The following is an 18,698-nucleotide window of genomic DNA, read 5'->3' as shown; positions in this document are numbered from 1 at the left end:
TTAGATTATCCTGCGCTAGTTTTAAAGAGTTTCTCAAGAATGTGGGTCTGCACTTTATGTAAACAAAGAAATCATTAGGTTCAATCCAGCTGACTGTCACATTTCTTGAACAGCTCTTAGGTTGTTGACCTGTTTTCAGTCACTTTGGATGTTTCTGTGTATCAACAAACACGCATAGTAGATGGCATTTGCTCAAGTACACATCAAACATCAATACAATGAGTTAAAAAATGCATAAGAACGGGTTTCTTACTTTGATTTTTTGGTACTGGTCTTCACAACAATTACACATTTGAGTATTATCTTCAGATCTAATGCAGTAACTCACGAGGGTTTTCTTTTTTGCAGACATGGAGTCTCACGATCCAAATTTAACCTGCGCCATATGTCTGGAATGCTTCCATGTTCCGGTAACCATCCCCTGTGGCCACACATTCTGTGAACACTGCATCAGCACTCACTGGGACACCTTGAGGGAGTCGAAAATTGGTCCAAAGTGTCCCATCTGCAACGCAGAGTTTACCACCAGGCCGAGTCTGAACCGAAACACGTCCCTGTCGGTCCTCACTGAGGCTGCAAACAGCCCTGCCTCCTCGTGCAGAGAGCCTCGGGTGAAGGTGGGCGTGCTGCTGTGCGTTCGCCACAAAAAGCCTCTGGTTTATTACTGCAGGCAGGACAAAATGTCTGTGTGCTGCCAGTGTGGCATTGAAGAGTGCACGGACCACAAGAAGGTCTTGTTGGAGGAAGAGCGGGACTCTCAGGAGGTACGTCAACATCAGGCAACTGCAGGCTGAACTGTTGGAAGTCCATTCAGAACAATTATACAATAAAACCTTGTTTTTTTTCTTTATGTGATGTTTTGTCCACAGCTGCTGCTGCTAAAAAAGAGTAAAGAAGTGGAGAAGCTGCTTGAAGAGACGCAGAGAAGCATACATGACTTGGCTGAGAATATCAATCACGCTCAGGTGCTGTTTCACTTTTTATATATCTGAATAAAAAGTTAATTATGTTAAAGAGGCGTTTATAATCCTTCAAAACTCAGAGCTCACTGTGGACACGGTTAAAGCCAGAAGTTTCCATCCCCTCATCAGAAACATAAATGTCATTAACTTTGAAGTTTTAATGATTCAGCTGAAGCTTTTTCTTCCAGAGTAGAATTAAAAAGAAACCCTTTAACTTCAGCACTTTTTATAAACAAGAACTGGGTGTGCAAGTCTGATGTGGTTGTTGATTAATTTTCTAATCCACAGAAAGACAAAATGATGCATTCAGGTTCAAATATATCCATACACCCCCACTCATATTTGGTTAAGTGTCTGTTTAACAAGCTGAACCTCAGCCACGCTCTTTGTATTCCATCAACAAGTGTCTGGTCTAATTTAGGTCGTTTTCACACCAGATAGTCCGGTAGACTCGGTTCGGTTCGGGACCAATATTCATGACCTTTTTTTTACATTTGAGCTGCTGCGTTTGCATTCACATTGCATTGTGCAGTCGAGCCAAACTGTTAAACCAACCTGTTCCCCCACGCGCCTGTGGGGGCGCTGCACCAAGAACTACTGAAAGAAACGACACAAAACCTCTGAAGACACGTCTTCTTCTTCTTCTGTAAATAAAAATAAAAACGAAGTGGCATCAAGTTTTAGCAGTTTTAGGAGTTATATTTTGTCATTTTTCAAAAATGGACTCAGCATGAGCAGAAGATGAGACAGAAGACCATGGAGAATATTGTTTTTCCACACAAGGCAGCTGACGGCTCCATATAAGGTAAGAGAAATGCGTGTTTGTTTGCTCTGCGGAGCGGTCCCGGTCTGTTTACATTCACACTGTACTCGAACCGCGCTGGAGTTTTCTTCTACCGGACAGAGACCTAGGTTCTATGTCGTATAAGCTTCGCCCTTTAAGGCCTTCGCTTTAGTGGGTTTATCCCGTTATGCAGAGCATAAGCACTGAAAAAATTAGTCCACGCCCACCTGCTGTGTGGGCCCCACCCGGTCCGTATAAATTACGTTAAGAGCGGGAAATCGGCTCCCATTTTTTCTTCAGCGAGCTAATATAGCACTGTCAGAAGAACAAAGAGGATAAATTGTGTAAATGACCAACCTTTGTGAAGGATGCTTGGCCCGGCAGTCGACCTCCGGTCGTCCGGTGAGTTCTCCTCCCCGAGGAGAAGATGACAGCAGTCTTATTCCAAGGTAAGCGTCGGGGAACATTTCCCAGTGACAGGTCACTACACGCTGGACAACGCCATCTTGTGTTTTTCCTCTTATCGCCGACCCTCGGGGCGAACCGGATGGTTCTTCCGGGGCAAGGCGTGCTCAGCTGCAGCCCCCGCTGCTCATTCCCTCCTGGGGAGCGTAGTGTAGGTGGAGGGGGGCTGAGTGAATGCTCACCCCATCCCACCTCGTTTCGCATCGGCGATCACACCGCTCCCGGCCGACAGCGCCCTCAGGGGTTGCCCGGCGGAACCCGGGAGGAGGCTGACATGAAGGGACCCCTTTTTTCTACGTCCCTCGCCTTTTCCCGCCAGTTCGGATGATCGGCGGAAAGGTTGTTTTTCACTGGGCTCCACTGTGGCTCACCGTCTTGATCCATACGGCCTCACGTTCCAACAGGACGTTCGACGGGCGAGGCCGCAGACGGTTCTTTCCTGGTAGATTAGAGGAGTCGGTCCCCAGTCCGCTCCCATCACCAGAGTTGAGGGATTCACCGAGCGGGGCTATTCCTCGCTCCCCCCCCCTGGAGCCAAGCCTCGCGGAAGCTTCCGGAGCGAAGCTGCCCAGGTCGGAGCAGCGTCCCGTCCCTCCGGAGGAAACAGACGGCGACCACGCTCTCCAATCGAGCCCACCGACGTGTTTTCAGGCAGCCGCAGTTAGCAACAACATGCGCTGCTAGCATATAGCATGTCCAAGGGACTGAAGGCCGCAGACCTGCCTTGGAGACGAAGAACTCCCTCTGTAAGGCAGCTGACGCCAGCTCAACATGTGTGCCTCTCCCACGGTTTGCCTGTCGAGGACTGCAGCGCGGATGATGATGATCCAACGATCCACCTGGCTTCGTTACTCCCCTCGCTGCCGGAGAAACTGCACAAGACCTGATGAAGCTCATCGCGGACGCGCTGTTCAGAGCAGCTTCAAACCATGCTGGCGAAGTGAAACAGTCGGAGGAGGTGCCAGAAGCTGTGCGCCACCTCATCAAGCCGCGCGGCCCACCCCGTCCCGCTGGAGGGACCGTCGCGAGCAAGTTTCGACTTTTCCACGGCCGCGGCTCTCGCTGAGTTCCACCACCAGCCCCGCCCGTCGGAATCCAGCCCTTCTTCACTCCGGCAGCCTGCAGCTCAGCGTTTCCCCAGAGTTCGCCTGCAAGACAGCGCTCTGGGCAAACAATCGCAGAGCTCATGAGAGAGAAGTTTCTCAAAATGACGGTCTCCGGAGGGTGTGTGTAAAAGTGACACGAAAGTTGAATAAATCATCATTAATGATCAAAGTGTCTGTTTTTTAGCCAGTCTGTAAGCCCGGATGAGCTCACAGCGGCCGCACACATAAGAGCCGGTGTCCTTAATAAGGGTTTTTAAACTCACCGCCGCTCCAAGACATTACTAGTCGCTTACAGGGCACGATGGTAAGTGAAAATAACTCGTTATAATCCCGGGCTGCACGTTTTTCACCCAAGCGATGTCAACTCGCACTCGTGGGATGAAACAGCCCCACACACGAGCCGGTGTCCTTAAATAAAGGTTTTTAAACTCACCGTCGCTCTAAGACATGACGAGTCGATCACAGAACAGCCTCCACACATGAGCCGGTGTCCTTGATTAAAGGTTTTTAAACTCACCGTCGCTCTAGACATGACGAGTCGATCACGGCACAACGGTAAGCGAAAATAACTCGTTACCAACTAGAACTGCACGATCCTCACTCAAGCGGTGTCAACTCGCACTCGTGGGATGGAACAGCCTCCACGTGAGCCGGTGTCCTTAAATAGGGTTTTAACTCACCGCCGCTCTAGACATGACGAGTCGATCACTAAAATGAACAGCCTCCATCCAACGGCGCTGCGTTGATGCTGGCGCACACACACAGCTGCCGGCGCTAACCAGCTCACATCGGTATAAATGTGGTCCGCAGGCTGGTTCGGGTGGAGGTCCTTCTCTCTCACAAGAAATGACACCCGTCTCAACGAATCAAACGCGGGCAGCCGTCACCCACCGCGTCTCAGCTTTCGGCAGCTCACCGCAGCTTAAACGTGAAGCAGCTGAAGAACCCGGTAATGAGTCCCGCCTCCCTCCAGCGCGCGCCCCTCCAGCGAGAGCGGCGCGCGTCCCTCCAGAGAACAACGTGTGCTCCCGCGGGGCTAGCAGCCTTCACTCCAACAGCACGGCGTAAATGAAGTCACGCCCTCCGCCTTTTCAACGTTCGCACAGCGACGTCAAACGCGCAGCCCCACCGCGTCATCAGCTGTCACACGCTTGGCCTCAGCACAAGTCTCGCCCGGGATCACACAGAAAACATTCCCGCGACGCATGACGGCGGTTGAGGGGCGGACTGCTGACAGCCGTACAAAACATGACACATCACTTAACGCACGTTCACCCTACGAACGTTACGTAGAGTGGCTAAAACATGCTCGCCGTTTTTCAGATGGATGGACAAGGTTTTATGCAAATGGTACAAGTTACAGTTTGCAACCCGAACCCCTCCATTCAGAGGAGTTATAAAAACGGTTCCGTCATCATTAGACTAAATCTCATCCCTAAATGCAGAAATCCAAGTGTTTTCTGATAAAAGTAATCTACAGAGTCCCCCAACGGAGAGAAAACACAAGGTTTTTACTCACGGATCGGAGGGGTGAGACCGTTTTTTGGATCTGTTGTTAACATCCAGAGAACGCATACCGATCATCCTAACACAGAGACGAGAGTTTTTGTTTTTACCTGGATGATCTGCTGCTCCTGTCACTTCAGACAGGAGGCGCTGATGCAGGATCAGGTGTTGACATCACACCTGTTAAATCTGGGCTTCGCCATAATTGGAAGGAAGCTCGATTTTCCCGGCCCAGACATTTGTTTCTGGGAGTGGAATTAAATTCAACCACCTGGCAAGTGATAACAGCTGTCTCCGTCATGAAGCTGTTGGGAATGATGTCACTCACACAGTGTTTTCCGCTGGTTTGTTTCACATGAGACGCCTCCAGAGGTGGTTCTGCACGTCTGCATGTGGATCCAGTAAAACAAAACGACGGATGATCATTGTCCCTTCCTCTGTGGAAGCAGACCTCCGACTCTGGGGAAACACCTTGTTTTCTGTCAGAGGGAGTCCCCCTCAGCAGACCCACGTCACGGGTCAGTCTTCACGGACACGTTGCTGTCAGGCTTGGGGGGGGGGACATGCCTATCTCAAGCAGTAGGGGCGCTGTGGCCCCACTACACATCAGCCCACATCAATGTTTTGGAGTGTCACACAGCACTGAATATGATTCAACACTTTGCTCCCGTGCTACAGAATCAACACGTGTTGATTCACACAGACAACATGATGACTGCTGCGTACATAAACATCAAGGGTGTGCGTTCAGCCCAGATGTTACACATTGCGCGAAAGCTACTGTGTTGGGCTCATCAACCTGCTCTCTATTAGAGCGGTTTTACATATCCGGTGTTCTGAACAGAGGGGCAGATGTGACGTCCAGGGGCGGCCCACGTCACGTGGACCGGACCCTCCATCCAGATCTGATGTTTTCAGACGCAGCAGAAGTTGGCAAAGCAGCTGTGGACCTGTTTGCGACGCGAGAAGAACGCTCAGTGTCAACTATGGTTTTCCCTGAGCCCGCGAGATGATCCATCGCTGGGGGGGGGGACGCATTTGCTCACAGCCCGTGGTCCAAAACGCTTTTATACGCGTTTCTTTTCCCCCACCTCCTCTGTTTTTTACGGTTCCTGAACCGAGTTCAGGAGGAGGGATGGACAGCTCTCCTGGTGGCTCCCGGCGTGTGAACGCACCATGGTTCCCAGGCCTGCAACGTCTGTTGTCGGGTCGCCGTGGAACTGTCGTGGAGGGAGGATGCTCTCCTTCAGGCAGGAGGAGCGACCAAGAGTTACCCAGAAATAGGTCAGCACCTGTGGGTCTGACCGCTGAGCGGTCCCACTTAGAGGATGGGTCTCCCTCAGGATTCTAAGGCCTCGGCGTAAGGGCGAGCGGGCACCGACGGTACGCGTCGATGCGGGCACCGGCCTATGCAAGAGATAGTGTGCACAATTCAAGATTCACGTGCTGCATCTACCACAGTTCTGTACACATCAAAGGGGACGGCCTTTCAGCGCTGGTGTACAGAGAAGGTTTAGAGGCCACCTCATGCCTTTTTAGGCGGCGTGTTGTTTTTCTACAACAGCTGATGGATAGGGAGTTGGCTTCAGTACGCTTTAACGTACGTTACAGTCATCTCTTCCTGCCACGAAGGTTTCGGAGACAGAACAGCTTTTAATCACCCGCTGATGAAGCGTTTTTCTAAAAGATGTTCAGAGACACAGGCCTGCTTCACGTCCACTTGCTCCACAGTGGGATTTAACGCTGGTCCTGCGAGTCCTGATCAAAGCTTCAATTGAGCCTCTGGATCAGGTTTTCACTTAAATTCTTGTCTCTTTCAACAGCCCTGCTGCTGGTTTTAACACCCGCTAAGAGGGTAAGTAATTATCTGCCCTCTCTGTTGCTTCGTCATGCCTTAGAATTTAGGCTGACGGGCAGCTCAGCTGATTTAAGACCAACCCAGCTTTTATGCCTAAAACATCACGAGCTCTTTTAAATCAAGAGTGATATCGTTGGAGGGGCCTTTTCCCCCCCACAGATCAGAAGAGGAAGCATCTTTTCATCTTCTCTGCCCGGTGCGGGCGTTGACGTGTTGCATAACGCGCACAGCTGCAATGCGTTTCAAACTCAACAATTGTTTGTGCATTATAGAGATGCTTCTGCAGGTCGCCGTTATCCATCCAGCGCTTGTCACACTGGCTGTGTGAGGCCTTTTCTGAAGCCTACAGAGCATCAGATTTAGAGCCTCCTGTCAACCTCTAAGCACACTCGACCAGGGGTATCGCATCTTGGACTGCTCTGCATAATGGTATGTCAATGCAGGACATTTGCACTGCGGCTGCATGGTCAACACCCTGCTCATTTATTCGCTTTTACCTACGTGATGTAACGGCTCGTTCCATGACACATTCTGTCCTTAGTGCTCTAACAGAATGAATATTATTGTTCTCATGGAACTCTGTTTAAGCTCACTTCTGTCTGCATGCATTACAGTGTGAGATGTTGTTTTCAGTCACAAGTCGTGTCTGTGATTTTGGTTCTATTGTCATTAATCAGTTCATGATTATTGTTACCAATCAGTTCATTTGATCAATAATCAATTCATGGACATTAATCTGTTATACTGTTCAGCCATGAACCAGTTGGTTCATGCCCCCCCCCCCCACCTCTTTTCAACTTCTTCTTCCCGTTGAAGTTTTCCGGGGCATTCATGCTTTGTCAGAACGCATAGTTACTCAACATGCGTCTGTGCATGGCACATAATTACGCGATACGTAGTTATGCACACGGGGAGCTGAGTGACAAGACGTTTTTTGGGCAAGCTTCCGCTTCTTACTGTGTTCGAATGGACCCAGTGAGGCGAGGACCACATCGGCTTCGCCCTTTACCCACTAAAGCGAAGGCCTTAAAGGGCGAAGCTTATACGACATAGAACGTTGGTTACGTACTGTAACCCCAGATTCTATGAGTATAAGCGTAGCCCTTTAAGCGTCGGGCCTCACTGGCTCCTAAATGGCTGAAGAAAAAGCTATTTTGGGAGCCGATTTCCCGCTCTTAACGTAATTTATACGGACCGGGTGGGGCCCACACAGCAGGTGGGCGTGGACTAATTTTTTCAGTGCTTATGCTCTGCATAACGGGATAAACCCACTAAAGCGAAGGCCTTAAAGGGCTACGCTTATACTCATAGAATCTGGGGTTACAGTACGTAACCAACGTTTTAGCCGGGGCCAGAGTTCGCCTTTTTGTTCCGTGACAGAGTTCGATGGCGCGTTCACACCTCCCTAAACGAACCGGACTTTCTAGGAAAACAAGCTAAAGTTCGATTAAAGCGGACTAAACAGGGCTGGTGTGAATGCACCCTTAGTCAAATGAAGGATCTGGCCTGTGAGTACTCTGGTTGAAGTCGGGACTTTGGGAAGATCATTCAAGAAGCTAAATGTTGGTCTGTCTCTGCTGTGTCCATTGTCAGGGAATTTTGGTCACGGTTTTATGTTGGTTTTTTTTTTTTAACTACTATGGCTGTGAATGTTAACTGCCCATAAACCATGTGTTTGAGTTACCAGAGATGCTGGTGAAGATTCTCAGCCATCCAGGACATGGTAAATCCAAAAAAGATTAAAGGAGAAACAACTGGACTTCTGTTAGATGTTTCGCTTCTCATCCGAGGAGCTTTCTCAATTCAAAGAGCAGAGAGTTCGAGTTATGAAGCCGAGGTGTTCTGTAAGCTGGATTCACATGCAGATTGCCCTCACTCCTCACAATAGAGGATCGTTAGGGTCTTTGTTAGTCTGACTCACAGATGGGCCACCCTGGACACATGAATGAAGGTCTTGATTGGTGTTAAAGTGTCTGCCTTCTTCTTTCAGCGTTTCCCTCTTCAGGGGTCTTCACAGCGAGTCATCCTCCATCTCTGTCCTCACTCCAACTACCTCCATGTCCTCTCTAACTGCATCCATATATCTCCTCTTTGTCTTTTTCCTGGCAGCTGCATTTCTAACATCCTTCTACCAAAATACCCACTGTCCCTCCTCTGGACATGTCCAAACCATCTCAGTCTGGCCTCTCTATCTCCCAGTTGTTTGTCGGATGCCCTTCCTGACACAACCCTCACCATTTACCTGGGCTTTGGACTGGCACAAGAGATACACTGGCTTGTGCTCCCTTGTGGCTGGTTTGTGAAACTGTCTGCCTACAGCTCCAGTTTTTGAAAGCTGAGACGACCTCCACTGTTGGTTGGTTGTAGATGGTTTCACATATGGTTTTACATAGATGTCTTCCTTCACACCCCTCTAAAACCATCTGTCTTCTCAGTACTGCCAAAATGTGAACATTTTGGTCCTCAAAAGAGTGTCCCTTAAGTCAGGTCTGCTGGAAAGATTCTTGTTTGAAATGTTACGTCTTTTATCCCAAAAGACTTCTACAGTCTGAGAGCTTGTAACAAACTCAGTCTTATAAATAGCACCTTCTCATTGTGGATCCACCAGGTTCCTGCTGACAGTCAGAGCCAGCTAATCACATAAAAGGAGATCCATCAGCCTAACAATGGATCATTAGCACCCTGGTGGCTGTTTACTATTCACAGAGGGCTGAGTGATACTAGCAATCACAGCAGTGTAAGAGGGGAACTGTTGAACACGGAGGCCTCCACCCCTGTTTAATGATGGACGGTTTCTTTTCATAAAGATGGCCTCCTTTACTCCTCTCTCAAACCATCGTTCCTCTCTATCCAGGATGTGAACATCTTCATCCCTGAAAGAGTGATCGCTGGCCTGGAGATGAGTTCTAGAATTGCGCTGCTCAAGGTGGCTGCATGTTGGAGCAGCTCTGTTACTTTCAATCTGAGATTTTGCTTTTGGAAACTTTAATTCCTCTTTTTCTGGATGTAAATCACATTTTTGGATGATTGTTTCCTCTGGTATCAGATGCTGTGCAGCTGGAAGGATTTTTACTGAAACTTTTTTTAGTTTTGGACATTTGTTATGATGTGTAACCATGGCAACAAGGCAGTTTTCTACAACCAGCAGCTGATTAACATCTCAAAAGCTCAAATAATATCTCAACTACAGCCCCCAATCTCAAATGAGTTAAAAAGGATGTTCTGTGGACGCATTCTCATCTACCTGCCAGCTGTGCTCGAGTGCCTGACCCCTGAGATCCTGGAACTAGCAGGAAACACGGCTCATGACAGCGGAAGGACAGGATCGTCCCTCAGCACCTACAGTTGGCTGTCTGCAGTGACGAGGAGCTCGGCAGACTGCTGGGAGGAGTGGCCATCGCTCTGGGAGGAGTTCTGGCGGGCATTCGGGCGGCCCTGCTGCCCAGGAGGACCGAGAGGCCAGCCGGATCTGACAGCAAGCTGGATCTGGGTGAACAGATCGATATCTGTGGCCAGATTCTTCGTATTCGCTGCAGGAGATCCTTCCTTCCCACAGCAATCAGCATCTAACAACTCTTGAATAAAACCAGGATGATGAGCTACGACAACACTTAATTTCCCTCTGGGATTAATAAAGTATTTTTGAATTAAATTGAATTGAATTGAGTGTAGACTGAAGAATCCTGGCCTGATGATGTTGATCTTCTGTGCTGGTCCATCCTTTTGGCCAGTGGCTGTTTAGTTTCCCCGATGTAAGACTGATCACAGCCCTCCTGACACTGAACAGCATACGCAATATTACTCTGTTTGTGCTGGGGGACTGGATCTTTGGGATGAACCAGTCTTTGCTGTAATGTATTTTGAGGTTTAAAAGCCACTGGGACGTTATGTTTAGAAAATAAATGTCTCATTTTCTCTGATACTCCCTCAACATATGGAATGACCACTGGTCTGGGTCTGGGTTCCTCCTTTTCACCTGTTGGCTGACTGGAGTCCTGTTTGGGTTTCTTCTCTGCTTCAGGAAGGCCCAGTTAGGATATCCACATTGCTCTAGAGCCTGTCTTGTGTGGGATTTCTCCATCTGCCTGGCTCCTGAGTTAGTGGGGACGCTGTCTGCTCTGTGGTACAGAGTCCTGATGACTCCTAACTTAGACAGACTTTTGGGGCCGTTTTTCCAGTCTGGAAACAGGACAGTTCAAATAAATCATAAAAACCTCAAATTAAAGCGATATTTCTTGCTCAGGATGCGTGTATGTAAACTTGTGAGTTCTTTGGCTCTTCGTCTTTATTCTTCCAAGCAAACATGTGACAGAGTTCTCCCCTTTGACAGGTGACCTTTGAGCAGACTTCGTCCTGGATGAGGGTCAAATTCTCCACCATGATAAAAACCCTGAGTGAGAAGCAGGAGGCAGCGGAGCTGTTCATCTCGGAGCAAAGGGAGGCGTCCATCGCGGAGGCAGAGGAGCGGCTCGTCCAACTCAAACTTCGCTCTCAGAAACTCGCTGAGAGCCGAGCTCTGATGGCAGATCTACATAAACTCTCAGACACGGAGCTCATCAGGGTGAGTTCTTTAACGTTTGTTTTGTTGTTGTGCTGCCAGCAAGATGGCCGCTTGTAGTCCTTACAACTACTGTTCTGCTGCACGTGTCTTTACAGGAATCGACTGTTGTACAAGTTCCCCGTTTCACAGACATCGCCACAGACGTCTCCCCGAACGTGCAGGATCGACTAAACTGCATCACCGATGTCCTGTCTCGGGTCTCGAAGCTGGTGCTTGAGGACCTGGAGAAGGCTGTGAGCGCCGCTGTGGGGCCAGATAAAGACGGTAACCTGCTGTTCTTTCTGCTGCTCGTTGGCTTCATGTCATGGCTGCTGATCCCTGCTGGGTTTTCTCCATGTTCTCATGATAGGTTCTCCGGGCTCCCCTCAGGATAAGAGGCCAGTTCTAGCTGTGGTTCCCAATCCTGCTGCTCCAAGCCACCGTGGTAGAAGCGAAGGCCTCGGTGCTTGTGAGTCCTGCTGCTTTTGTAATTTACACTGAGACACTTCTCTGACAGATTAAAGGTTTGGATTTGTTTTTTTATAATTCCTGCTTCAATCTGTCTCCTGCAGATCGGTGCTCACTGACCTTTGACCCTCGAACAGCCAATGAACACCTGGTTCTGTCCCAGGAGAATCGGAGGGCGGAGCACCTGACCTCTGGACCTCAGCCCGTACCTGCACACGAAGCTCGCTTCGATCACACCTGGCAGGTGCTCTGCTTGCCCGGGTTCACTGGGGGACAGCACTACTGGGAGCTGGAGGTGTCCAAACCCTGGGCCTACCTCGGGGTAAACATGCACACCATGTAAATACAGAGTGGCTCATTAAACGCTGCTGCAGCTTCTGTTCAGATGATTTAACGTGCAAAAGTTACAGCTCCTCTTCTTGTACAGTCTCAGTTCTTAAAACGATGGACCACAGCGTAAAATGTAAAAATAAACAGAATGCAATGATTACAAATCTCATAAACATATTTTATTCACTATGAAACATAAAACTAAGAAGTTTTACAATTTTTATAAGAAAACAACGCATTACACCGACATCCCCTGTGGCTGAGGGAGTTTAATAGTGATTGTTTTTTAAACTGTTCCTCATTTTAGCAATTTAATTCAGTTTATTTCTGTAGCTCCAAGTCACAACAGAAGTTGTCACAGGGCACTGAACAGAAACATTCTCATAAAAAAAAAACCTAATTAGTAAAAGTTCTCTAAAGAAGCAGCAGGTTGTGTTGAATCTTCATCACAGTCTCCCATCCTGAGCAAGCACAAAGGAGACAATGGAAAGGAAAAACTCCCTTTTAACAGGAAGAAACCTCCAACAGAAACAGGCTCAGGACGAGTGACCATCTGCTTCGGCTGGTTTGACAGGACAGGAAGGAGAGACAAACACAGAATGGCAGGTCCAGAATGGAGGAGAGCAGGTCCTCACTACGAGGAAAGACAAAAAAAACCAACCAACCAAAAAAAACCACAAAAAAACCCCACAACACATTAAGATAGAAAATGTACAAACACAAACTTCATTTTTAACTGTTAATTTGAGGAAATGAGGTCAATTTGTCCTCCAGCAGTCTTAGCTTATAGCAGCATAACAAAAGGATAGCTCAGGAAACCCAAGCCAACCCTAACTATAGGATTTATCTAGAAGAAAAGCCTTAAGTCCAGTCTTAAAACTGGACAATGTGTCAGCCTCATGGACAGAAACTGGAAGTTGGTTCCACAAGAGAGGAGCCTGATAACTGAAAGATCTTCCTCCCATTCTGGTTTTGGAAACTCTAGGAACCACAAGTAAACCTGAAGTCTGAGAGCTAAGTGCTCTGTTAGGAAAATATGGAACAATAAGATCTGTAATATAAGATGGAGCTAGGTTGTTGAGAGCTTAGTAGGTTAGAAGTAAGATTTTTTAATTCAATTCTGGATTTGACAGGGAGCCGATGGAGAGAAGCTAAAACTGTAGACTGGTGAACCTCTGCCCTTCTTTACTTTTAAAAGCTTCAGCCTCTAAAACACACATTTTATACTTGGTCCTGCTGCTAATCAACCTAATCTGTTACCAAATGCTCCTCCAGCTGGTTTTTATTCACACCACTAACTTTTTCAGCTTTTTATTGCCTGCGTTGTTTTTTGGGGGGTGTTGCTCCCCTAAAACTCAAAATGGCCTTATTTTATCAGAATTTTTTTTTTTGTTAGTTTGTTTTTAACGTTTCATATGATGACTATTTTCCATTATGAACAAATTAGGGTTCATTGCATCCCATTTTTATCTGCATTTTATACAACGACCCAACTTTTCCAGCGTTGAGGTTGTGCTACGTAAAGCCGGAGCCTCCTGCCACCTTCTGGGTGATTTGCTCCGTTTTGTTTCTTGGACTCCTCTCCTGAAAGAGCAGTTGTAAAGTCCAACAAAACCTGCAGTCATGTGAACCTTTATTTAAACAACACTTTGCTGTGTTCTGAAATTTAAAGAAATGTAGAGTTTGATGCCAGGAGCATATAGCAAACTTTGAGAAAGAGGTGTCTTATCTTTATTTAAGCACCGCAGACATTGGAAACTCTTTTATTTGTCTGTTAGGTAGAGGCTCAAATTACTTGAACAAAGTTTTTGTAATTGATTTTCCTTTTTAAAACACACACCAACAAAGAAGATGTAACACCCTCCCCCCCCACCACCACACACACACACATACACACTTCCCTCCCACACCGGATCAGTCAGACAAATAAAAACACATTGGACAGGCATTGACATATTTTCTACAAACAATACAAAGGGCCGCCAAATGTCCCAAAATCTTTCTACTGAACCCTTCAGAGTGTGTCTTATTTTCTCCAAATGTACATGATACATCACCTCTCTTATCCAGTGTACATATGACAGGGGTGTGGGTCTTTCCACTTGCACAATATTAGCCTCCTGGCCAATAAGAGAGCCAAAGGCAATCACATCCCTCTCGCATTTGCTGAAGGACGCATCCACAGGGACGACCCCAAACAGTGAGATGAGTGGTGATGGGAGAACAGTTTTGCCACATATTCCAGAGAAAGTATCAAATATTGATTGCCAAAAAGTCTGTAGATTGAGACAAGTCCAGAATGTATGCAGGAGTGTAGCTGGAGTTTGTTTGCAACTAATGCATGCAGAGTTCAGGTTGGCCTTGATCCTAGACAGCTTGTCTTTGGACCAGTGCAGCCTGTGCACCACTTTGAATTTCATTACAGCATGTCTCAGGCAAATTGAAGATGAGTGAATGTTCTTAATGATCCTTCTCCAGGTTGAGTCTGATATGAGTTCCTCCAAGTTTGCTTCCCATTTCAGTTTAAGGGAGCCCAAATTGTTCATGGTATGAGCTGAGCAGTGTGTACATTTTGCTGAGTCCCCGTGGTATCAGACCTGCGTTCCAAAACCTCCCCTCAAGACCCAGGTGTCAAATGCTGTATCAGCTACTGTTGGTGCAGAGGCTCAAATTATTAAAGAAATTAGAAGTTTAGATTTTTGTTTTTCACCGGACGTTCTTTTTTTTTTCTCTTCTAACAATCTTTAGAGCCCAGACGCAGGAAACCCTGTTCATGTAGACAAGAGGTTTGCAACCTGTGGCCCTGGAAGCTTTGACCAAAACCAGGATGAAATTTAATGTTACTGGATTTTAAACTCGCAACAGAAAAGGCTAGTTTTAGCAGTTCTTTATTTGTACAATTTTCTATTCTGTGAATGTTACTACTAATATTACTACTTACTACTAATTACTAGTTACTACTAATACAAGGAGCAAAACGTGTTGATTAGACTTAGCTACTTCATTTATACGGCTTCCAGCTTTGCAGCGGGATCTTTCTCTCAAAAGTTCTATGCACGCTTTGAAGACCCGAACAGACCACCCAGCACCAGACTCACCTCGCCACCGGATGAAGAGCATCTCAGCGTGACCTCAGCAGAAGTAAGGAGTACCTTCAGGAGGATTAATCCGCACAAAGCAACTGGCCCAGACAACATCCCCGGAAAGTGTTGAAGGAATGTGCTGATCAGCTCTGTGAGGTGCTGGCAGACATCTTTAACACCTCACTTACCCTGGAGACAGTTCCCACCTGCCTGAAGACTGCCATCATCATCCCAGTCCCAAAAAGCTCTACAGCAGGTGTGCCCAACCAGTCGCAGCTGGTTCCCAGTCGCCCGCAAAGCGAAACCTTGACTTGTATTCTCACAGACATAGTCTCGCGAGTTTTGGGTGCGGTGACACAGCGCTCTCACGAGACTTTAGGCTCAGTAGTGGAGTAATGTCGGTGCGCAGAAAACATGGATGGAAAACTAGCGAACAAGCAAACGAAAACTTATTATTTTCACACAGAGTGGGAGGAGGAGTATTTTTTTGTTTATTCTAATTCGAAGTCCATTTGCCTCATCTGTAATTCGAGCGTTGCCTTACCCAAAAAGTGTAACTTGGAGCGGCATTTCAAGACGATGCACAAACGGTTTGAGACAGATTTCCCTCTTAAAAGTTCTTTACGGACTCAGAAAGTGCGGGAGCTAAAAAACAAGCTTGCAGCCCAGCAATCAGTCTTCACTCGGCCCAGCACAAAAGGTAAAGCTGCTACGATAGCTTCCTACCGTGTTAGCCGCATCCTGGCTCAACATAAGAAGTCTTTCAGCGATGGACAAGTTATGAAAGAAGCGTTTATTGAGGCTGCAGATGCGCTTTTTCATGATTTTAAAAATAAAAGTGAGATCGTACCTGCTATTAAAGACGTGCAGTTGTCCAGACAAACAGTGACATGGCGATGTGAGGGAATGGCTGTGGATGTGGAGGAGCAGCTAAAAAAGGACGTGGAACAATGTGAGTGTTTCTCTCTTCAGTTTGATGAGTCGACAGACATGGTGGATGTAGCCCAGCTGTGTATTTTTATCAGAATGGCCTTTGCAGACATGAGTGCAAAAGAGGAGCTGTTCACCATCTTGCCTTTGAAGGGACACACAAGAGGAGAAGATATTTTTAATGTGTTTATGGAGTTTGTTAATAAAAGCAACTTGCCCCTCTTTAAACTAATTTCTATAACAACTGATGGCGCTCCAGCAATGACTGGTCACACCAGTGGATTTGTTGCACTCTGCAAGCAGAATGATGCTTTCCCAGACATTTTGCACTATCACTGCATCATCCACCAACAGGCCCTGTGTGGGAAGATTTTAAACATGAAGGAAGTGATGGATGTTGCCATGAAAACTGTGTGCTCTATAAGGACCAGGAGTCTGCAGAGGAGGTTGTTCCGGGCTCACTTGGAGGAGGCAGGAGCAGACCACACAGACCTGCTGCTGCACATGGACGTCAGGTGGCTAAGCAGAGGTACATTTCTGGACAGATTCAGTGAGCTGTTGCCTGAGATCAGGGATTTTCTGAAGCTGTCAGATCATGGTGAACATTCAAAACTAGAGGACACCCAGTGGCTTTTGGATTTAGCCTCCCTCACAGATCTCACCAGCCTGCTCAATGAACTGAATTTGGAGCTTCAGGGAAAGGACAAAAACATAATCCACATGATCAGTTCTGTGAGCACCTTCAAAAGCAGGCTGCAACTGCTCACAAGTCGGCTGCAACGCAGGGACCTGCGAAACTTCCCACACATGGAGGCAGAGCTACAGCGCCAAGGGAAAGAGGTCCCACAACTGGACAGTGCACACTATTCTAAGCAGGTTCAGAGCATCTCAGCAGAATTTGAGAGACGATTTACTGACTTTTCCTCCATCGAGCCTGTTACCAGCTACATGTGTTATCCTTTTGGAAATGTTGATGTGGATGACATTGTGTCCAAATTGGTGTCCGTGTTTCAGCTGGACAGCTCTGGTGTTGAAAATGAGGTGTTGACTCTGCAAAATGACATTGGGATCAAATCCAGAGCATCACCTGGCGTGGCTGGAGAGTTCTGGAGTCTGCTGTCAGAAGAAAAGTATCCTAACATCCGAAGATGTGCTTTGAACTTAACAGCACTTTTTGGATCTACCTACCTGTGTGAGTCTGCTTTTTCACACATGAAAATCATCAAGTCCAAAAACAGATCCACAATGAATGATGATCATCTGGAGACCTGCCTGCGCCTCGCAACCACCTCATACTGCCCAGCTTATGAGACCCTGGCCTCCTCCTCTCAGTGTCAGAAGTCCCACTAAGGTAGAGACACATTTATTTTATACAGCTTGCATAAAAAGTTGTCTCCTATAGACGCATCATGTTCTGTTTTATTTACTTTAAATAAGTGAGGAGTAGGGATTGATGAAAAATTATGTTTGTTGATAATGAGACTGGACGAGTAGCTCTCGGCAAATTGCCGACTTCAAAAGTAGCTCTTGGTTCAAAAAAGGTTGGGCACCCCTGCTCTACAGTGACTGGTCTGAATGACTATCGGCCAGTGGCCCTCACCCTGAAAGTCGCTAAATGCTTTGAAAAACTGGTCATGACTCACATCAAAACAACCATCAACATCAACGAGGACCCTCATCAGTATGCATACCGTGAGAACCGATCAACAGAGGATGCAATCTCCTCTGTGGTCCACACTGCGCTCAACCACCTGGAGCAGAAAAACTCTTACGTCCGTATGCTCTTTGTGGACTTCACATCTGCCTTCAACACCATGATCCCCCAAACCCTGATGGACAAACTATTCACACTAGGACTAAGCCCCTCCATCTGCAACTGGGTACTAGACTTTTTAACAAACAGACCACAGTTAGTGAGGATCCACAACCTCTCCTCCTCACCATAACCCTCAGCACTGGCTCTCCTCAGGGATGTGTGTTGAGCTCCCTCCTGTTTACTCTGCTCACGTATGATTGTGCAGCTACCCATCCAGGCTGTCACATTGTAAAGTTTGCAGATGATACAGCGGTGGTGGGATGCATCACAAACAATGATGAGTCCAGCTACAGGCAAGAGGTGGAACACCTGGAGAGCTGGTGCAAAGAGAATAACCTTCACATCAATGTGAAGAAGACAAAGGAGATGATTGTGGACTTCAGAAGGAACAAAAACACCTACACCCCCCTGAACATAAGAGGATCTGCGGTGGAAGTGGTCTTCAGCTACAAGTACTTGGGTGTACACATGAATGACAACCTCAGCTGGAGCAACAACACCACCAGCCTGATCAAGAAAGCTCATCAGAGACTCTACTTCCTCAGACGGCTGAGGCGAGCTGGTCTGGGAAGCTCAGTCCTCACCTCCTTCTACAGGTGTGCAGTGGAGAGCATCCTGTGCTCGAGCATCAATGTGTGGCATGGAGGCTGCACAACTGCAGAAAGAAAAGCTTTGCAGAGAGTGGTGAAGGCTGCACAGAAATCTGTTGGAATCAGCCTCCCCACCATCACAGACATCTACACCTCCAGATGCAGGAAGAGGGCCACCTGCATCATGAAGGACCCCACTCACCCAGCACACACACTTTTTGCCCCACTCCCCTCAGGAAGGAGGTTAAGGAGCATTAAGT

General features: G+C 47.5%; 2 protein-coding genes across 2 annotated transcripts in view; one reads left to right on the top strand and one right to left on the bottom strand.

Annotated features, from left to right (window-relative positions):
• itgb4 (integrin, beta 4) overlaps positions 1-18,698 on the bottom strand; it is a 181,826-nt gene that overhangs the window by 19,442 nt on the left and 143,686 nt on the right. The gene's annotated exons all lie outside the window — the stretch shown is intronic.
• trim65 (tripartite motif containing 65) overlaps positions 1-18,698 on the top strand; it is a 42,504-nt gene that overhangs the window by 20,622 nt on the left and 3,184 nt on the right. The window contains exons 3-8 of the mRNA XM_037691197.1: positions 349-764; positions 870-965; positions 11,012-11,242; positions 11,338-11,506; positions 11,592-11,690; positions 11,794-12,011. Coding sequence (XP_037547125.1) covers positions 351-764; positions 870-965; positions 11,012-11,242; positions 11,338-11,506; positions 11,592-11,690; positions 11,794-12,011 — 1,227 coding nt within the window. The 5' untranslated portion in view covers positions 349-350. The remainder of the gene's footprint in view (positions 1-348; positions 765-869; positions 966-11,011; positions 11,243-11,337; positions 11,507-11,591; positions 11,691-11,793; positions 12,012-18,698) is intronic.

Source organism: Nematolebias whitei, chromosome 17 (assembly GCF_014905685.2).
Source record: "Nematolebias whitei isolate Nwh7 chromosome 17, NemWhi1, whole genome shotgun sequence".
Lineage (NCBI taxonomy): Eukaryota > Metazoa > Chordata > Actinopteri > Cyprinodontiformes > Rivulidae > Nematolebias > Nematolebias whitei.
The sequence above is the reverse complement of the archived record's forward strand: the minus strand, read 5'-3'. Positions and strand labels throughout refer to the sequence as shown.